The sequence below is a fragment of the Marmota monax genome, unplaced genomic scaffold, assembly GCF_021218885.2.
Source record: "Marmota monax isolate L192 unplaced genomic scaffold, Marmota_monax_Labrador192_F-V1.1 WCK01_AAM20220418_F8-fsc00157, whole genome shotgun sequence".
In the NCBI taxonomy this organism is placed as follows: domain Eukaryota; kingdom Metazoa; phylum Chordata; class Mammalia; order Rodentia; family Sciuridae; genus Marmota; species Marmota monax.
The window spans coordinates 648,062-665,526 of NW_026694573.1; the positions used below are offsets into that span (position 1 = coordinate 648,062).

At 57.2% G+C, this 17,465-nt stretch overlaps 2 protein-coding genes across 4 annotated transcripts; both read right to left on the reverse strand.

Annotated features, from left to right (window-relative positions):
• Nucleotides 1–6,906: 6,906 nt before the first annotated feature.
• Gp1bb (glycoprotein Ib platelet subunit beta) lies at nt 6,907–8,174 on the reverse strand. Its single transcript, XM_046421249.2, has 2 exons — nt 8,036–8,174; nt 6,907–7,781 (listed from the first exon to the last, which is right to left on the reverse strand). The coding sequence occupies exons 1-2, from the start codon at nt 8,043–8,045 to the stop codon at nt 7,177–7,179; spliced, it is 615 nt and encodes a 204-aa protein (XP_046277205.1). The 5' UTR covers nt 8,046–8,174; the 3' UTR covers nt 6,907–7,176.
• A 106-nt stretch (nt 8,175–8,280) lies between these two features.
• Septin5 (septin 5) lies at nt 8,281–17,053 on the reverse strand. Of its 3 annotated transcripts, XM_046421248.2 has the most exons (12): nt 16,996–17,053; nt 16,830–16,840; nt 12,032–12,128; nt 11,838–11,924; nt 11,444–11,567; nt 11,203–11,337; nt 10,958–11,075; nt 10,752–10,853; nt 9,938–10,034; nt 9,718–9,853; nt 9,383–9,485; nt 8,281–9,261 (listed from the first exon to the last, which is right to left on the reverse strand). In XM_046421248.2, the coding sequence occupies exons 1-12, from the start codon at nt 17,036–17,038 to the stop codon at nt 9,205–9,207; spliced, it is 1,110 nt and encodes a 369-aa protein (XP_046277204.1). In that variant the 5' UTR covers nt 17,039–17,053; the 3' UTR covers nt 8,281–9,204. The 3 variants fall into 3 exon arrangements, with proteins under 3 accessions (XP_046277204.1, XP_058427712.1, XP_046277203.1); XM_058571729.1 differs by lacking the exons at nt 16,830–16,840; nt 16,996–17,053 and adding an exon at nt 16,747–16,783; XM_046421247.2 differs by lacking the exons at nt 16,830–16,840; nt 16,996–17,053 and adding an exon at nt 12,802–13,176.
• Between the last annotated feature and the right edge of the window lie 412 nt (nt 17,054–17,465).

A 17,465-nucleotide genomic window follows, 5' to 3' on the forward strand; every position in this document is an offset into this window, starting at 1 on the left:
GCCAGCCTCTGCAATTCAAAATAAAAAATAAAAGTGATAGCGCACCCTTGGGTTCAATCCCTAGTACTGCCAAAACAAAACAAAATGAAAAAAATAAAACAAAAAAATGCCAATTTGACTGCTAGAACCAGTCCAGATATAGCAGTCCATACCTGAGAGTTTAGGGAGGACTGTGGCAGGACTTCAAGAAGCATCAGAGAACACTCAGAGACTAAGGAAGATAATTCAGGATCAGAGAGGATCTGGGGAGGATACAACTGCAACACTAAAATCTGGAGAGGACTGGAGGTCGGTGAATGGAGGATGAGGGTCTTCTGGTGAGCCTTAGATCTGGGGATCTGGGGAAATATTCCCTGTGTTCAAGCCAGTTTGCTTCCTGATTTTGCCATAAAAGGCTTGGGAGTGGGGCCCTCTGGAATGATTCCGGCAGCAGTAGATCCCCAGCCCAACATGAAGGTACTGGCTGATGTCCCAGAGACAACCATAGCACAATCATGGTATCCCAAATAAGGGGAGACAAGAATCACTGACCCCCAGTCTAGGAACCACAGAGCAGGCTCCTGTAGAGGACAGAACTGCTCAGCAGGGACCCCCTAGGCCAGAGACACCAACACTAGGGACCCACAGAACAAGGACACGCAGGGGAGAGAAACATAAAATACGGACCCCCACTGAGGATCCTAGAGTAGGGACACCCAGAGCAGGGGGTGCCCAGTGAGGTATTTAGTGCCAGGAGAGACCCTGGACTCCTACAAACAGGTCTGTTTTCACTTTTCCTATAAAGTCTATGGTTTTCTATGCTCCTCCTTCTCTCAGGGTGGCTGTATCCCCGCCTGCCTCTGGCCTGCGTTCCTGGTGCTTTCTGGACCTTGCCCCTCAGGCCATACTCCTGCAGGAAGGTAAGGCAGTCCACATGCAAGAGCACCCTTAGTGGGCAATAGGGGTACAGGCAGGCATGCTGGGACAGGCAGCTGTCAGGGCTCTTGTCCTCCCCAGTTCTGTTCAGACAGAAGTCTCTTTCTCGGCATCTGCAAAGACTGGCTGGAATTCTTCAAGAGCATCTTTAAATAAACAAAGCATAGAGAAAAGCACACCCCCCCCATACAAATCTCATCAAAATAGATTTCCATACAGACACCCGAGCAGCACTCTGTCTTTGGCCTGCCCACAAGCACCTCCTTGAAGTTCCTCCTCCTTCTGGTAGTCCCCAGAGGCCCAGGGGCATAGTTGCTCCTGCACAACCCAAAGCAGAGGTGCTAACATTGTCTGGGGATCCCCACCCCCCATCTCAATGGACCTCCTAGCCCCAGGGAGTGACCTTCTCAGGGTTGAGCCTACCAGATCTATCCATACCACCCAGCCATCAAGGGAGGCCTATGTCCCCAGAGTCTGCCCACATGTTCTAGGATTCATCAGGCAAAACTGGCAGGATTCCCTTCCAGCTCCTCAAGGATTCTTTTATCCACTGGTGGTACAGTGGCCTTATAGGACTGGCCCCAGGGTCCTGGGCAACCCAGAAGGAGACAAAGCCACTCTGTGGGGGTAGTCAGGGCAGGCTGGTGCCTGCAGAAGGTGTTCCTGCACCCCTCCCTTGGCCGTAATGGATCCGGCAGTCCCAGGGCCTCTTGATTTGTCTGACATGCTTAAACAAACCCAGGTAGGTGAGTCCTTCAGGGACATCATAGAGTAACAGGGACACTCTCAGTTGAAGGAGGAGGGAGGTGGACCCATCAGGAGAGGTAGAGTTAGGGGCAATTCTCCTGGGTGGGGGTTTGAGGCCAAGGCTCCTGGACGCCCAGCCCTCTGCCTTGGCTGTACACTCCCCAGAGATATCTTTATGCCCAATTTGAAGCTTTGTTTTGAGGGTCAAGGGAACTGTCCTGTGACCAGGCTTGGGCCAGCCCAGAGCACACTCAGTGTCTCTTTCAGGCACATAATCCCAAGAGCTCCAAAGGTCTTTCTAGACAAGGACCATCCTCCCCACCAATTCCATCATTTCTTTTTTTTAAAGTTGTTTGTGGTCTTTTATTTAATTAATTTATTTATACGTGATGCTGAGAATCAAACCTAGTGCCTCACACACACTATGTAAGTGTTCTACCACTGAGTTACAACCCCAGCCCTCATTATTTCTTGAGACATGTTATGAGTGACTATACAGTGGACATTTGTGTTTCCTTGTGTACAAGTGGCCTTAATGCTGCCATGTAGGCCATGGGGGACTACCTGCAGGACAGATCCCTGGAGAAGGACTGCTGGGGTTGGCCCCACTGGAATGAGGGTCTGGGAAGTGGGGGTGTTGATCATACCCCACAACTCCCACTGGTTCCCTCAGTCCTCTCCCACTGGTGATGTCACACCTATTTTGGGAAGGCGTGCATGTGTGTGTGTACATGTGTGCATGCTCACACCTGGGGCCCACCTGGCTCAGCTCTCACCACCCTTTGTCTAGAGAGCCCTCAGCATCCTGGTGGGAGGTGATAGGGAAGGCAGGATGGAAGGAGGCACAGATGGCATTTCTCCTGGGGCAGAGTGGACCTGAGGGTGGGGGGAAGCCTCGCTGGAGAGGATCTGCTGACTCCCAGTTCCTGTGGGACCATTGACAGGTCAGCCCCCCAGGGGTTCTCCTAATGAGGATACATCACTCCCCTGCAGACATATCCTGTCTGCTGAGAGAGAAGGAGGCAGTGAGTGTGAGCATCCAGTGTAGACAGAACTTGGTTTAGACAGCTCTAGGCTAGTTTGCCTGTGTTGGTAAAAAAATGAGAGATGGGGGAGGGCCTGCGAGATCCCCCCAAAAGCTGTTTAAAGAGGGAGGGTCACAGTCAAGGCCAGGCCTAGTCACCAGGATCAGTGACCCTGAAGATCCTCACTCTCCCTGGGGGTGGGGGGAGTGCTTGTGGAGTGCCCCCCTGCTGATTTATAGTCCTCCCAGGGGAGCTAGAATTATAGCTGCAAAGGCCTGGCTCCCTCCCTCCTCCACCTCCCTGTTGGGGTCAGCCAAGGTTGGGGGTGGCTCTCAGCTGGTTTCCAGATGGGCTATGTGGAGGGGACACCTGGGGCGGGGTGGTGGTGTGTGGGGGGTGGTGGTGGGGAAGCCAGATAATCCAGCAAGTACCTGGCTGGTGCAGCTGCCTCTGTTTCTCTGTCTTGTATCTCCCTCTCTGGGCTTCTCTTCGGTCTCTGTCTGAGGCCCGGACTCTGTCACATGCAGCCCTGCAGCCCCTCATTCCCACTGGTCCCCCCGGGTGGGAGGGGGTGGGAACTGGTGATTTATCACTAGCCGCCTGTCTTCCATCGGAAACGCCAGGGGTGGGCGCAGACGGTGCGGTGAGCTATGGGCCCCCAGGGCTCTGCCACCCACCCCAATGTTGTTGCTCTGTCTGGGCGGCGGGTGCGGTCCCCCCCCCAACGTGGCCTGGGCTTGGGCCCCCCAGAACTTCCCAGAGCCTCCTTCATGCGGGGGCCCCAGCAAGTCAGTCCAACATTGATGCTTCCCCACGCTAGAGAAGTTCCATGAAGAACCCTAATACAGCCATTGTCCTGTGGGTGGTGGAGCCTCTTGTCTTGAATATTTGCCCACCCAGACCAGGCATCCTGGTTAGAAGCTTCGGAGTCCAGCCCTCCCGTCCCCTCCACAGTGCACACAGCAGGGGCCCAATAAGTGTTTACCAAGCAAACACCAGCAAGAGGGGGAAGGGCGCACCTGGGATGGCCCTCTTCCCCTAGTCCCGGCGGAAGAGGTCCCTTATCTTTGCGGTTGACGGGCTGTCAGTGCGCCGGGAAGAGAAGGGGAGAGAGTAGAGCTCACCCCTTCCCTGTCTGTCAGCGGCCCCACAGCGCCCGCCTCGCAACTCCCCCGAGGGGGCGACCTGCTTTACCCTCTTAGTGCTGCCTCACGCAGCCTGGACATTTCCCCCCTCTCCTGGCCCCTGTTTTTCCGCAGACCCTGGCTGTCGGCACCCCTAGCGCTCAACTCTGCCTGCGCTGCCCCTTTGCAGGTGTTTTCTGCGGACTGCGAGCGCCCTCTGGTGCCATCCCTGGTTCGCGGCGCCCGAAGGAAGGACCGGATTGGTCTCTGTACAGGAATCATTGCAGCTTAAGGCAGCATCCACCCATTTCACAAATGAGGAGACAGAGGCTCTCAGCAGCAGGACACCGCTGCGTCTACCCTTGGGCTGCTGTCTAGCTTTGTTGGGGATAGATCTATATACTTCTTTGATCAGTCACTTGCTGTCGGGTTGTGCTCAGGATTTGGAGCTTGTGGCTTGAGCTCCTGGGAGGCTTTGGAGAAATAGGTTTGGACCCAAAATCGTGTGCCATGTGTCAGACCAGGCAAAGCTGGGAAGCTCCCTGTGAGGATGTGCTTGAATGGGGCCTTGAATCCGGACAGTAATCACAGGAGAGAGGGCATGTTGGGCAGAAGGACTGGCTGGCAAAGGTGTGGAAAGCCTGGATACTTGGGAGTGGGACTCCATCTAAGTTTGAGGCCTTGGGAGTCCAGTTCAGCTGGTTGGGATGCAGGGCAAAGAGTCCCTAATCCACCATCTTGAGGTCTGGATATGTTGGGGGCTGGACAGGACCTCCAAAGGGGTCCTCTGACTTTTGCTGGTCTGGGAGGAGTCTGAGGCCAAGAAGGAGACCAGCTGTTCAGTGGAAAAGAGTCCCTGGGGCAGGTGTGTTGTCTATGAAGTGGAGGACAATACTCTGAGCAGGGGGTGTGTATTTCCCTTCCCCTTGTGGGGCCATTCAGGGGCGCTGAGCTGGGACCATCCACTTCCCCATACCATTTGGAGGCTGAAGCCCCAGGGTCAGCATGTGGAGGGTCAGCTTAGGGTCAGGAGTTGGGATTGAAGGTTCCTAGGCCCCAGCTAGTCTGACCAGGCCAGCACCCCCTGTGGTCAGCAGCTTGGCCCAGTAAGAGGAGGGGATCCTGGAGCCATGGAGTTCAGCTGCTTCATTGACTAGCAAGCAAGACTTTTTCATTATGTCTGACCACACTGATTTCATTCTTATTCCTCCAATAGTGGAGGTCCCTTGCTCTATAGTCCTACCCCTCAGGGACTCCAGGCCCACCCCTTCAGCAAAACACTGGTCCTGGAGTGCTCAAGCCTTCTGAGGAGAAGGCCTGGGTTCCTTCCCATAGTTTCTTTTAGCTTGGAGGTCACCCAGGCCCCCTAAACCATTTTCCCTAGGCCCTGAATTTGCTCCTTGAAGGCCTCAGTGAGGAGGAGAATGGGGGACCTAGGGACCTTTCTCAGCTCTGCTCCCATGGCAATGATAGAGAAAGCTCTGGGACCCAGTAGGGAGCTCCTTTCTGGGATTTGGTTTCCTCTCCTGGATAGCAGAAGGGACACCTCCTCCCTGCATCATGTTCAGATTGAGTTTAGAGAGTTGCTTGTCCCTGACCTCCACCAGGGGTTCTGGGGATGCCAGAACTCACCCTTGCAGGGTAAGTTTGTCAGTTCCTTGTACAAAGGGGGTCATTGTCCCTGATGTGGTGATAAGTCCGGATGGACAACCGGACAGTTAGCTGCAGTCCACAATGGGCCGGATGCCCTGCACCTGCCCACAAGGGAGGGGGTGGCTGTTGCCTCATGTCTGATCGACAGCCTGAAGATAGCATCAGCCCTATGGGAGGGCCATCCATCTTATCCCACAAAGGCTAGGACAAAGGCCATGTCAGTGACAGCCTCCCCAACCTGGTCAATGGCAGCCAGAAGGGGTTTCCTATACCCAGAGGTGAGGAGACTTCCTGTACCTAGACTTGAGTCCTATTTGGGGTCCTCAGAGAACAGCCTTTATTATTCACAGGGTCAGTAAGGTGGGAGCCAAACCAAAGGCAGGAGAGGGACTCTGTCCTAGGCACTTTCATCCTGACTCCAATAATGAAAAAGGTGTCACCCCTCATTTGTGCACACTGTGCCCCTTGTTAGCAGTCTTGTGCTATACTGGGGTAACCCACAAAGGACTCAAAGACTATTTGCTCAGCTATAAGGGCAGGAGAGGACAGCAGGAGACCAGGGACTGGAGGGCCCCTTGCTAGTCTGGGCAATCAAAGAGGACTTCCTGAGGAAAATGGCAGTGAGGTGGGCACTAGCTGGAGAGCAGGAGGTGAGCAAGGAACAGCAATGTGAAGGGATGTGTGCCAGGCAGAAAGAAGGGCACATGTACAGTCCTAGTTGGGAGGTAGGATCAGTATGGTGCAGCCTGGGAGCCTGGGGAGGCAGAGGCTGTGAGGTGGTTAGTAGGGACAGAACTCTCAAGCAGAAGTGGACTTTGAGCCTCAACAGAAGGGCCAAAGGCTGGGGCTCCTGCTGTGAGATGGGGAAATGGGATGGGGAGGATACTTAGGGGCACCTGTAGGAGCCAGGAACTGTGGGAGAAGTCCTGGATCACTCCAGGCACACCATGCCAGAGACACCTGGCATCTACTCACACCTGCAGGGGCCTTCCATGGACTCCACCTCTCATGGCCTCAATCATCCTGCCCTGTATACACTCCAGAGGCTGATTCACTGACAGTCCAGGGAATTCCAGATGCACCACTGGCCCCACTTGACTGTTCTCACCATGCAATCACCCCAACCTCAGTCCATCCCTGACTGCTTTGAAAGCTGCCCGATCATCAGGGTCACTGATAAGAGACACCTCATCTTCTGAGCTGTTCTCAGAACCCTCAGAACATCCTCTTGGCCCCACAACTCAAAAGAACCATTCCTCTGAGTGTGCTCTGAGTTTCCTCACTGTTCACAGTACCTTCACATCTACCCAGACTCCTGTAGGTGCCAGGCCAGTTCGGCTTGTGTGAAAATGTGATTGTGTCCCCTTGGACCATCTTCCTGGAGTCTTTTCTGGAATCTGAGGAGGGGAATTCCAGGTCATGTGGTACAGAGACCAGCCAGATCAGGAAAATGGTTTATTCATCGTGGAATTTGGGAAGACTCCACAGTGTTTCAGTTGCAGCTAGGCTCCTTCATCTTTCTAAGTATGAAGGGCACAGGGTTTCCTGACTTCGTCTTGGCAACATTTCCAACCCACATAGATCTGACCCTACCCGCCCGGTGGGTTTGGGAGATCAGGCAGGGGAGAAGACCCAGGGGGATCTTGGTTAGGGAGAGGGATCCTTGGACAGCGTCCTGTGGAGTTTGCAGGCCTACGTGCTTTGCGCTTCTCTCAGGACGCACCGGCTGCAGCGGGTTCGGCTACCAGAGGGGTGTTCAGCGATAGCCCGTGCGGTCTACGGTCTTGGGCTCTTAGCCTCCGCAGGCGGCACAATAGCAGCGCCAGCAGCAGCGCGTGTAGCAGCCCTAGGCCAAGCAGCGCTAGCTGAGCCACCAGCGCCCCCCAGCAGAGCCGACCCCGCTCGCAGGAGGCGCGCATCTCGTCCTCGGTCAGGTAGGGCAGCAGGCGGCCGCGCAGTGCAGGGGGCGAAGCGCAGCGAAGGTCGCGGTAGGGCTCGCGCTCCGGGCGACCCGCCAACCACGCGCGCAGCGGCACCAGGCTGCAGTCGCAGTGCCAGGGGTTGGCGCTTAGGTACACCGCGCGCAGCGCTGGCAGCACATCCAGCAGCCCCGGTGGCAGTGCCGTCAAGTTGTTGCCCATCAGCACCAGTTCCGTGGTGTCAGGCGGGAAGGCGGCAGGCAGTGAGGCCCACGTCAGCCCGCGTCGCCCGCAGTCCACGAGCGTCCCTGCGCAGCTACACGGCGCGGGGCAACCCGTGGCTGGGCGGATCGGGGGCGCCAACAGTAGGAGCAATAGGCTCAGCGCCCCGTGTGGCCCTGTAAGAAAAGGCTGCGATGAGCTGGTCGGCCGGTGGGACACCTGTGCGGCGTCCCTGGACATCGGGATCACTGGGCCCGGCTCCATCCCGAGGCCTGTGGCCTCAGCCGCACACCTCTCCACCCCAACCGACCTAGGCACTGGTCAGAATCCCCCTCTAAGTCGGATCCAGCCCTCTCCCTATTGCAGTATGAACGAAACGTCTCCCAAACTGGGTCTGCCCAAGAAACTGCAGGCACGATCCCAAACTCACGGGAGTCCATGGCGAGAGGTTGGTGGCCCAGCTTGCTCTGGAGCGGGAGGCGTTGACCAGAGAGCCAGCCACCTCACGCTCGCAGCACAGACCACAGTGCTGCCTCCTGTACAGAAATAACCCCGAGGCGGCGTGGGCCGGAGCTGCAGCAGCAGATAGGGCGCTATCACCAAGGCCTGCTGACGGTTTGCATTTCCTCTCCCACCCGCTCCCAGGGGCGCACGGAATACTAGGACACCCTCTGCGACGTTCACCAACATTGTTCTCCTGTCACCAGGACAGGACACAGCATTCACAACTGAACAAAACGGATCATGAGATGTTGGAGGAAAAATCATGCGGGTGGAGAGATGAAGGAGGCCAAGGGCTAGGGATCCTGGCACCACAGTGCTAAGGGAGATGTTTAGGTATTGGGGTTTGTCAGGGAATGAGCCACTGTCCACTGTTCCTGGAGCCCTCTAGATCGGCCCAGGATGTGGGGAAGGAGCATGGGCTGCCATAGGTCCCCTGCCCACCCTCTGCCTGCTCTCCCTACCAGCAGCCTTCTGGTCTAGATGTTTCCGAATTGCTTCAGGTGCCCAACCCTGCCTACTTTGGTCCCCACCTTGTGTCAGGTGGTAAGGAAAGCCCCTTTCTACACAAAGTAGGGAATCAGCATAGGCTGCATGGCCCATGGGAACAGTACAGAGGACTCCAAAGTGTGCTCTGCAGCACTGGATTAGGGGAACAGGCCCAGAACCTTGGAGATCCATTTCTTTCCTCTGCCTTGGTTTAGGTGCATGCCTGAACAAGGCCTGGAATCTGGTTGCTGTGACTTTCTTGGGGATGGGGGTGATCTCAGAAGTTGTGCTCAACTTAGTGCCTGCTCCCCCACCAAGACCAGTTGGGATGGGGCTATTGTCCAGGCCCCTCAAAAACAGATACAAATGACCTGGGAGGGGTTGATACTGAGAATAAATTAGGGTCATATGGGGTTGTGGCTCCTTGTCTCTGGGTCGGGAAAAGTCCGGTCAGGGCCCCTCTGGGTTTAGGGTTGGGTCCAGGCCCGACTGAGATCCAGGTGAATCCAGGATGGAATCCAGGCCAATCTGGGGTTCAGGGGTGGGAGGGGCCAGCCCGGTGCAGGTGGTCTATCCGTGGCGACTGGCGACGTGGAGCTGGGACAGGGGTCACTGGTCCTGCATTTGCTGCTTCATCTTCTGCAGCATCTCCTGCATGCGCCTTAACTGAGGGATGTGGAGAACCGAGGGAGGGCAGGTGAGAAAGGTAGCGGGAGAGGCCAGACCCTACCCCCACCCCTTCTGGCGGTCACATCCAGTCCTGGCTCCACCCCCAACTCCCACCAACCTCCTCATCCTTCATCCTGATGAGTTTCTCAGTCTCAGCATCCGGGGTGGGCAGTGGTAGGATGGGGATGGGACTCTCCATGCGACTGTCTTGGGTCAATTTGCTGTGGGGAGGGGCGATAAAGGAGGGAAATGGCTGCTAGGAGGCTCAGAGTGGTGGGCTGGGATACAAAACCCCTGAGCTAATTCTAGGGAGAGCAAGCACTGTGGATTTGATTTGGGGGGTTAGGACAAGATTGAGCTCTGGTTGGGCATTGCCAACCAGCCCTCAGTTATAGAGACATGGCCAGGGCCAAGAGGTGTGAGGTCTGGTTCCAATGTGTGGGGATGGCTCACCTGGTCATCTGCTGGATGCAGTGTGCGCGATAGTTCTCGTAGTGAACATCACATGTCACATCCTTGAGGTCGTGCATGTGAGTGCGGATAAGCATGTTGCGTAGCTTTACGAAGTCGCAGTGTGCCTGATTCTCCACTATGGGGCAGAAGTGGGCTGTGGGTGGGCATCTGCCCAGGGAGCCTTCCCACCCAGTACATGGTGCCCCATGCATCAACTCACCCTCCACGATTCCCCAGGGGTACAGTCGCCCCCGGACCCGCTGCCCCTTGGCTTCCACCACTGTGTTGCTGCCAATAACAGCGAAGGGAGCACTCTCCTGGGGGAGGGGAGCAAGGGCTCACGCCCAGACCATATGAGCGCAGGCTTAGTGGTTGGGGGGGGCGTGGGGGCTAGCACCCCGAAACACGCCCTTCTAGCATCACCATTATCCACTTCCCCCCAAAGTCAACCTGATATTGTTCTTCTTTTGACATCTTTGTTGCCCACTGCAGCCATGGTCTGTGCAGTGCACACCCTTAGGCCTCTGCCAGATTGTGCCCAACCAAACTCTCACTTCTTGACCCCTTCCACATCAAGAGCCACCAATCTAGCTTCCTTCCCTTTCTCTCCCCACAGGCTGAGCCCATACCTTGTGGTATGATGCCCCTGTCCATGCTCTGTTGACCCAGTGGATCTCTGCCCTTGGCCTTGGTGGGTCTTAATTGTCACTCTATCTGGGGCACCCAAAGCCACCACTCTGGGAGTTAGGGGATGTCACAGCTCTATGACAACTGGGTTTGACTCTTTAGCTGTTTACCCATGGGAAGGTCATGGTAATCTGGGCAAGGGCTTCGTGACTCACTAGCACCTAGGTGAGGCCCAAATGACCCACCATCAGCCACAAAGCAATGAGGGTATAGGTCTTCTACCTCCAGGACAAATGACTCTTGCCCTCATCAGATTGGACTTGGATATCTAGCCCTACTCTGGCTCCTGTGTGGCCTCCAGTTCTCTATCCCTGGCTATCTCCATCCCCTCCCCACTGCATATTTACCTTCAGTTCCCGGTCCTGTTGCTTGAAGTCTTCATCCTCATCTGAATCACATTCCGGAAACTGGTATACATGAATCCCAAACTTGTCTATCTCTTCCCGGATCTGCAGTGAAGGGGCAAGAGCTGTCAAGAAATGGGGCTGGCCAGCTTTCCCAGCATTCTCGGCCCCATAGTCTTTGGCCAAGTCCCCTGTCACAGCAGGCTCACCCGCTCCTTCAGTTTCCGGATTTCACTGGGGACCAGGCAGTCGGCTTTGGCAATGAGGGGCACGATGTTCACCTTCTCATGCAAAGCCTTCATAAAACCCACGTCCACTGGCCGCAACCTGCAGAGAGCAGCCAGGGGCAGGGATGTGCATGGTAAGGGGTAAGGGTAGTGGTGGTGCAGTGATAGGTACAGCCATAGGAATACACTATAGGGGGATGGGCCCTAAGCCTGGTTCCAGGACATACCCATGCCCAAAGGGGGAGATGAAGTACAGGCAGCAGTGCACCCTGTTGTCTTGGATGTTCTTGCGGTTGAGGCCACTCTCATCACGGAAATACTGCTCAAACTGCTGGTCCACATAATCAGTGATGGGCTTCCAGCTGTGGGTGGAGGGAGCATTAATTCAATGTCAGGACCACCCACTGGCCACAGGGAGGCTGGGATCAGCTGGGTCAGGGATTCATTCCCCAGTCAGGCTTTCCTCACCACTCCGAGTTGTTGACAGCATCCCCGAAACCAGGTGTGTCCACAATGGTTAGTTTCAACTTGACCCCCTTCTCCTCAATGTCCACTGTGTGCTTCAGGATCTCTACTGTCTGACTGATGCGTTCTGCAGGGGGATGGGGAGGAAGGCATTGTTAGTATGGGGCCACTCCAACCCTTTATGCCCTCCCCCAGGCAGCCAGGACTCTTGTCCTCATCTATCCTCCTAGTGCCTTGACCTTGGCCATACAATATGACTGTGATCTGGGCCACTCTTTCTGGACTCTGAATAGGGATGCACAACATGAGAAGGAGGGTAGACCTAGAAGGGTGCTCTTCAAAGGATTATAGGATAGGGTTGGTAAATCAGTGTCAGGACTGTGTGCGGGCCACTTACCCTCAGCACTGAGCAGTTTCCTGTCCTTGTACAGGTCAGTCAGGAAGAGGCTATGGACCAGTGTGGACTTCCCAAGGCCTGACTCACCTGGCCACAGGTACAGTGAAGGAATTGAGTTAGGTATGGGTTCCCCACAACTAAGCCTGGCTGGCCAGAGGCCCCAGCCACTCCACCCAGCAACCTGGCCCACTCACCAGCCACCATAAGCGTGAAGTCGAAACCCTTCTTTACTGACTTGCGGTGCACCTGGTTGGGCAGTGTGGCGAAACCCACGTACTGCTTGTCGATATCCTGGGGGCAGGATTGGGGAAGGTCAGTGGCACTCTGGAGTTTCTTTGCAGCAGCCCAGTGCCCTATCCTCTACCCTGCTCAGGATGAGGAGACAGCAGATGGCACAGTCCTCACCTAGGGTGGGGCATTTCACTGGCAAAAATGAGGTGAGGATTTGTGGACAAAGGCCGGGAGGTGGGAAGGCTGATGAGGTGGGTAGCAGGAAAAGGCACTCCTTCCCCAGATTCAGCAAGAGGCTTTTCAGGGACCCAAGACTATGGGGAGGATAGGGGAATGCCAGCCCCAGCAGGCATTGGCAACTGTCTTCCCTGGCTCCCTTTGTGGTCTGAAGGTATCAGGACTGAGACCCCTCAGACACACAAGGCACTTCACAGACAGAAGAAGCCCAGGCCTCAACACTTACCTCTTCCCAGAGTACTGAGGGTGGGAGGCCTATCTGGCTCAGATCCAGCACTGGGGGTGGCTGGCTGCAGCACAGAGCAGGGGCTATTTATAGAAAATTGCTTGGAGCCTTCCCAACCAAAGGGTCCCTGGTATCCACCACCAGGGGACATGCGTCTTGCTGGGCCCTACCATGTTCCGGAGCTCCCAGGTCCTGGTCAAGCAAGCTTGCACACACTGACCCACATTCCACCCCCTTTACACACACACACACACACACACACACACACACCTTGAGACGCCTCTGGGCCTGGGTCCGTGGTGACAGCAGCTGCTCCACCAGGCGGTCCTGGGGTGCTGCCAGCGAGTCCATCGTGGCGACCCTCCAGACCCTGTCGGCCACGTTCAGACCCCAGACCAGACCGGGCCAACCCGAGCAGGGCTTTCGCGAGGGACTTACGCGTGTTACCGCCCTTAAATCTTGTTCTCGCTCCCGTTTTGCAGACACGGGAACTGAGGCCCAGAGAGAGGATATCGCCAACTTTGGGGGCCGCTGACCCCAAAGGCCTTGCGAGCCATCCCCTTGCCTCTGCGGGCCTGCCCTGAGCTGTGGCGGCGTCGCAGCCTCGGCAGGCCTGGCTCCCGCACCCGAACCAGAGGCGGGGCTTCGGGGGGGGGCTCGCTGCAGGGGGTAGCAGAGACGCCCCGCCCGCCGTCGCCGGGAAACAGTCGCCTGGAAATTGGGCCGCAGGCGGAGCCACCGGGAAACTGCTGCGGTGGGCAGGGCCCAGCAGAGGCGAAGGGGCGGGCTGCGGCGACGCGTGGACAAGGAGCCCCGCAGTGGCACCCGCGGCTTTGGTCCAGGCGTCTGAACAGTGAGATCACAGGCAGGGGCCAGGTCCGCACGCGGATCGAGGGTGGGAGGGGTGCCTGTGGCTACCGAGCGTCGTATCCCCCGAGACGCAGCGCGGCTTCCGCCCGCCAGAGGGCGTTAGGGGCCGCTCCCGACCCACGCGCAACCCAGCGGGACCCAACCCAATTCAACACGCGTGCTCTCTTCGCAGGCTCCGTCTAAAAACCTCCTGGTGGTGACACGAGCCCCTAACCACTACCCACCGACCCATCACTTCTAGCATTCCTGCTTCCTTGGTGCTGACCTACTGTGGGTCGCACGCATGAGCTACTTGTGTGCTTAGGGAATTCTTTCCTGGCATGGTGTCCCCAGATATGCGGGGAACCCGTGGAGGACACAGCCCACCTCTCTCGTGATGCCCATGCTCGGCCTGCCCACCACCCACCCCCAGCAGAGGCTTAGGGTTGGTGAAGGGCACAGGGCCGGTGGAGGCGGCCAGATTACATACAGAGGACCCCCTTCCCTCCAGTCTTGGAAGACCTGGCCAACCTCAGCAAAATGTCGCCAACAATGCATGCCACCACCATAGTCCCCAGCTGGCCCCTGCCATCAGAAGTGAGGTGGGAGTATAGAGTAGGGTCCACTGGCCCAGTGGGCACTCCCTTCCCCTCCTTGGAGCCTTCCCACCAGCTCTGACCCACAGGACTGGGCAAAGGCAGAATTGGAGAACTTAGGCCAGCTAGGCCTTCACTCTGGTATGGCCACTCCAGGAAACTTGTAAGTCTGCTAGGCCAGGAAAGCATTCTCTGTGGGTCACCAAAACTTTCCTTAACCTCCATCTCAGGATGCCATCAGAATCAGTGTAAGTGCATCCTGGGGATGGTGGGGGAGAGTAGGGAAAGGAGCCTAGAAAGTTTCCAGGATGACTGGGTGTGTCCCTGGTCATTGTGCCCCTGTAGAACTAGAAGGCCCCCTCCCCCAAGCAGTACCAACCCCTCCTTCTGGCAGGCCTTTCCTTCTTGGCTCCCCCAGTGGAGGGGCTGCCTACCCACTGTCCAGGCCCTGGTCCTGCTGTTGGGCCTGGAGCCCCTGGTACCTGAGGAAGAGGGTGGGTCCACAGCTGGGAACAAAGGGCCTTTCATCCCAGAGTAGGGGGCAGCCCAAGGCCCCTAGCTCTCCCAGTTTAACCACCCCCACCCACTCCGCCAGTCTTGGTTCCCAGAAAGCCTCCTCATGCTACCAGCTTCCTGTGGTCCTGTCCTGTAGGAAACCTCTGGGCTGAGTCCCATCCAATCTCTATCCCAGTGTTGTCCACTTTAGACATAGGCCTCAGCTCAGCAAGCACAAAAGAGTCTGGTATTTTGGACCCCCGGTCATATCCAGAAACACAGAAAGCTCTGGTCTTGGCCTCTGGCTGGGAGGAAGTCTCAATCCTCCACACCCTGATAAAGAGCCTGCTGGTCTCAGACTGCCACAGTTTCCCCAAAGGGAAGACACAGGCTTTTAAGAAGCCCATGTCAAGAGGGAAAAATTCTCACTCCTAGCTCCTGACCTGCCTGCCCCATCATCCAGCTAGGCCCAGTCAAAGCTTGTGCATTCAGTGGGGGAGTCCCAAGGGAAGGGCCCTGTCACCCTCTTTCTCTAGTCACTGAGGCACAACAAATATTCCTTAGGGCTTCCGGAGCTGTATGACAGCTGCGCCCACCTCCTCCTGGTGTCTGAGACTCTCTAGGCATTTCCATTCTTAGAATCACCCAAGTCAGTTCTGGAAGCAGCAACAAAGCCAACAGAGCCCCCACTGCTGCCTGAGAGGAGGTAAGGGGACATAGAGGGCTGACAGAGTTACCCCCCGCCCACCAGCTGCTTCTCTGAACCTCTTGTGTAGAGTAAAAAGGAGGTCTGGAGAAGCTGAGACTCAATTGGTCTTCAGTGACTTCAGTGGTCACACTGAAGCTATTGTGTGCTTCTGGCCTCCCCCAGATTCACTGGGGTACATTCCAAACACTTGACCACCTGGCCCCATCTAGTGGCTCCCTCCATGTGCCTCTGAGATACCTTCTCCCTCTGAGCCTAGGGCAGGGAATGGGATTGGCTGGCTCCTAGCTAACCACCAAAGGATGGGCAGATACAGGACTGAAGGGGCTTACAATTCAGCAGGGGGGGGGGGTCTCCACCCTGGCAGCAATAGGCAAGAAAACCTAGTTGGTGCGGAACAGCAGGTGCCAAAGCCTGGTGACTCAGAGAGCCCTTAGGCCAAGATTGGGTCACTCACAGTCCCAGGAGAAGCTGAGCAGGTTGGTCTCAGCATCCTCCACTCTTTCCCTGTCCCTTGAACAATAGCTTGGCAGCACATCTCTGCATCTCAGGCTTTGTCTAATGTCCTGTGATGGGGAGGCAGCTCTCTACTCAGGTTCCCTGGGGAGTCCCTCTCAATGAGACTCATCAGTCCCCGGGTGGGGCATGTCCCTGCCAGAAGACTGGCACTGGGCAGTCAGTAGACTCCCAGTTCACACCACCTGCCAGCTGTTCCTGCCCTGCCTGCTGTACCTCGGGCTAGGAGTCCAGGTTCCCTCCCTGCTGTGAGTGCTATGTGCGAACCCCCATCTCTGATGGGAGTTTTCATGGCTCCTGTGGTGCCAGAATTAGGCCCTTCTTTCCCCAAAACCTGTCTGAGCTCAAACCAGCAGGGCATCAGCAGGGCAAGTGGAAGCCCCTATCTCACTTGCTTACCCATTCCCCTCCCCTCTCTCTCAGGTCACAACAGCTTGGTTTAACCGCCAGCCTGGTTGAATTTTCACAGGGGATGCCCAGGTCAACTTCCTATTCTCAGAGGCTGGGACCAGGCCAGCCCCTTTAGAAGGTCACAAGCCTATCCGTACCCACTGGGTTTGAAGACCATTTCTGGTCCCTGGGATGACTCAGACCAGGCTTGGAGGCTCCCAGTCTAAGAAGAGGCCCAGCTACAGTCTAGAGTATATGAATTTGTGTGTGGCAGGGAGAGGAGCATAAAGGTGCAGGGGTGTGAAGTGGGGTGACCAGAGGTTCCCCATGGTAGTGGTCAGGGACCATGCACTGGCTAGTGGACCCAGAGACCCTTCTTCCCCAGCCTGTGGTCTTCCATGACCATTGCTTCACTCAAGACCTCCTGCACATGGCCTTTGAGCCAGGTCGGCAAGGAGATGCTGGTGCTGGACCAGTGGGAGAGATACCGTGAGCCCATCCTCCCATCCTGAGGAGGGGACCAGGCTCCTGCTGTGAGGGTCAGGGGGCAAGGCATGTAGCCCACTCCTTCCCTGCTCAGCTCCAGGCGCGGCAACGCCGCCCTGACAGACAATCGATTATCGCGACAGGGACAGATGACGGCTGGCGGGGGCGGGGTCGTGCCTGGGAGCCAGCAGCATCCGTGCCACAATAGGTGACAGCCAGCCGGTCTTGCTAAAAGGGGAACGGCGGCGGAGCTCAGGTACCTGTTTGTCCTCTGCGGGGTTCGGGCCGGGGTCGCGGTCGGGGTCGGGTCCAGGTCCGGGCGGGTCCAAGCGGGCGGGTGGGAGAGAGACGGAGAGACACGGTGAGAGGCGGGCAGGCGTCAGGGACAAAGGCGCGCGCGGGCACGCGGGCGGGAGCCGGGCTCACCTGGGGTCGCCAGCTTGCTCTTGTACCGCAGGCCTGTGCTCATGGTGGCCGCCAGCGGGGGACGTGCGGCGGCGGGCGCGCGGGCGGGGCGCGGCGACGAGCGGTGGAGGCCGAGGCCCGGCTGCGGGGTGACCCGCCCCTCCGCGCCGCCACCGCCCGCCCCGCCCATGCTCCCGCCAGCCAATCGGCGCCCGCCGCGCCCACGCGCGACCCGGCACGGCTAGTGGGGGCGGGGACTGAGGCACCCCTCTCTGGCCCCCAAGCCGGTGGCCTCCGGGCGACGCCCTTGCCTCACGCATGCAGTGCAGCGCCTGGGGCAAGCGGGCGAGACCTGCGCTGCCCCGCCCAACACGGCTGTTCCCACTGCCCTAGTCGCCTACCTCCCATTCTTGTTACCCCTGTTCCCTAGCCTGGGCTCTCCCTCTGCTGTCTCTGGGACATGCCTGGGCCTCTGATAATCAATCCGTGTG

Bases quoted from the DNA above. Each gene is read 5' to 3' on its own strand.
- Septin5 (XM_046421247.2), bottom strand. From the start codon at position 12,882: ATGGACTCGCTGGCAGCACCCCAGGACCGCCTGGTGGAGCAGCTGCTG. The intron at 12,129-12,801 runs GTGTGTGTGTGT...TCCTGCCCCCAG, and splicing joins AGGCCCAGAGGCGTCTCAAG to GATATCGACAAGCAGTACGT. The intron at 10,854-10,957 runs GTGAGCCTGCTG...CCTTCACTGCAG, and splicing joins TCCGGAAACTGAAGGAGCGG to ATCCGGGAAGAGATAGACAA.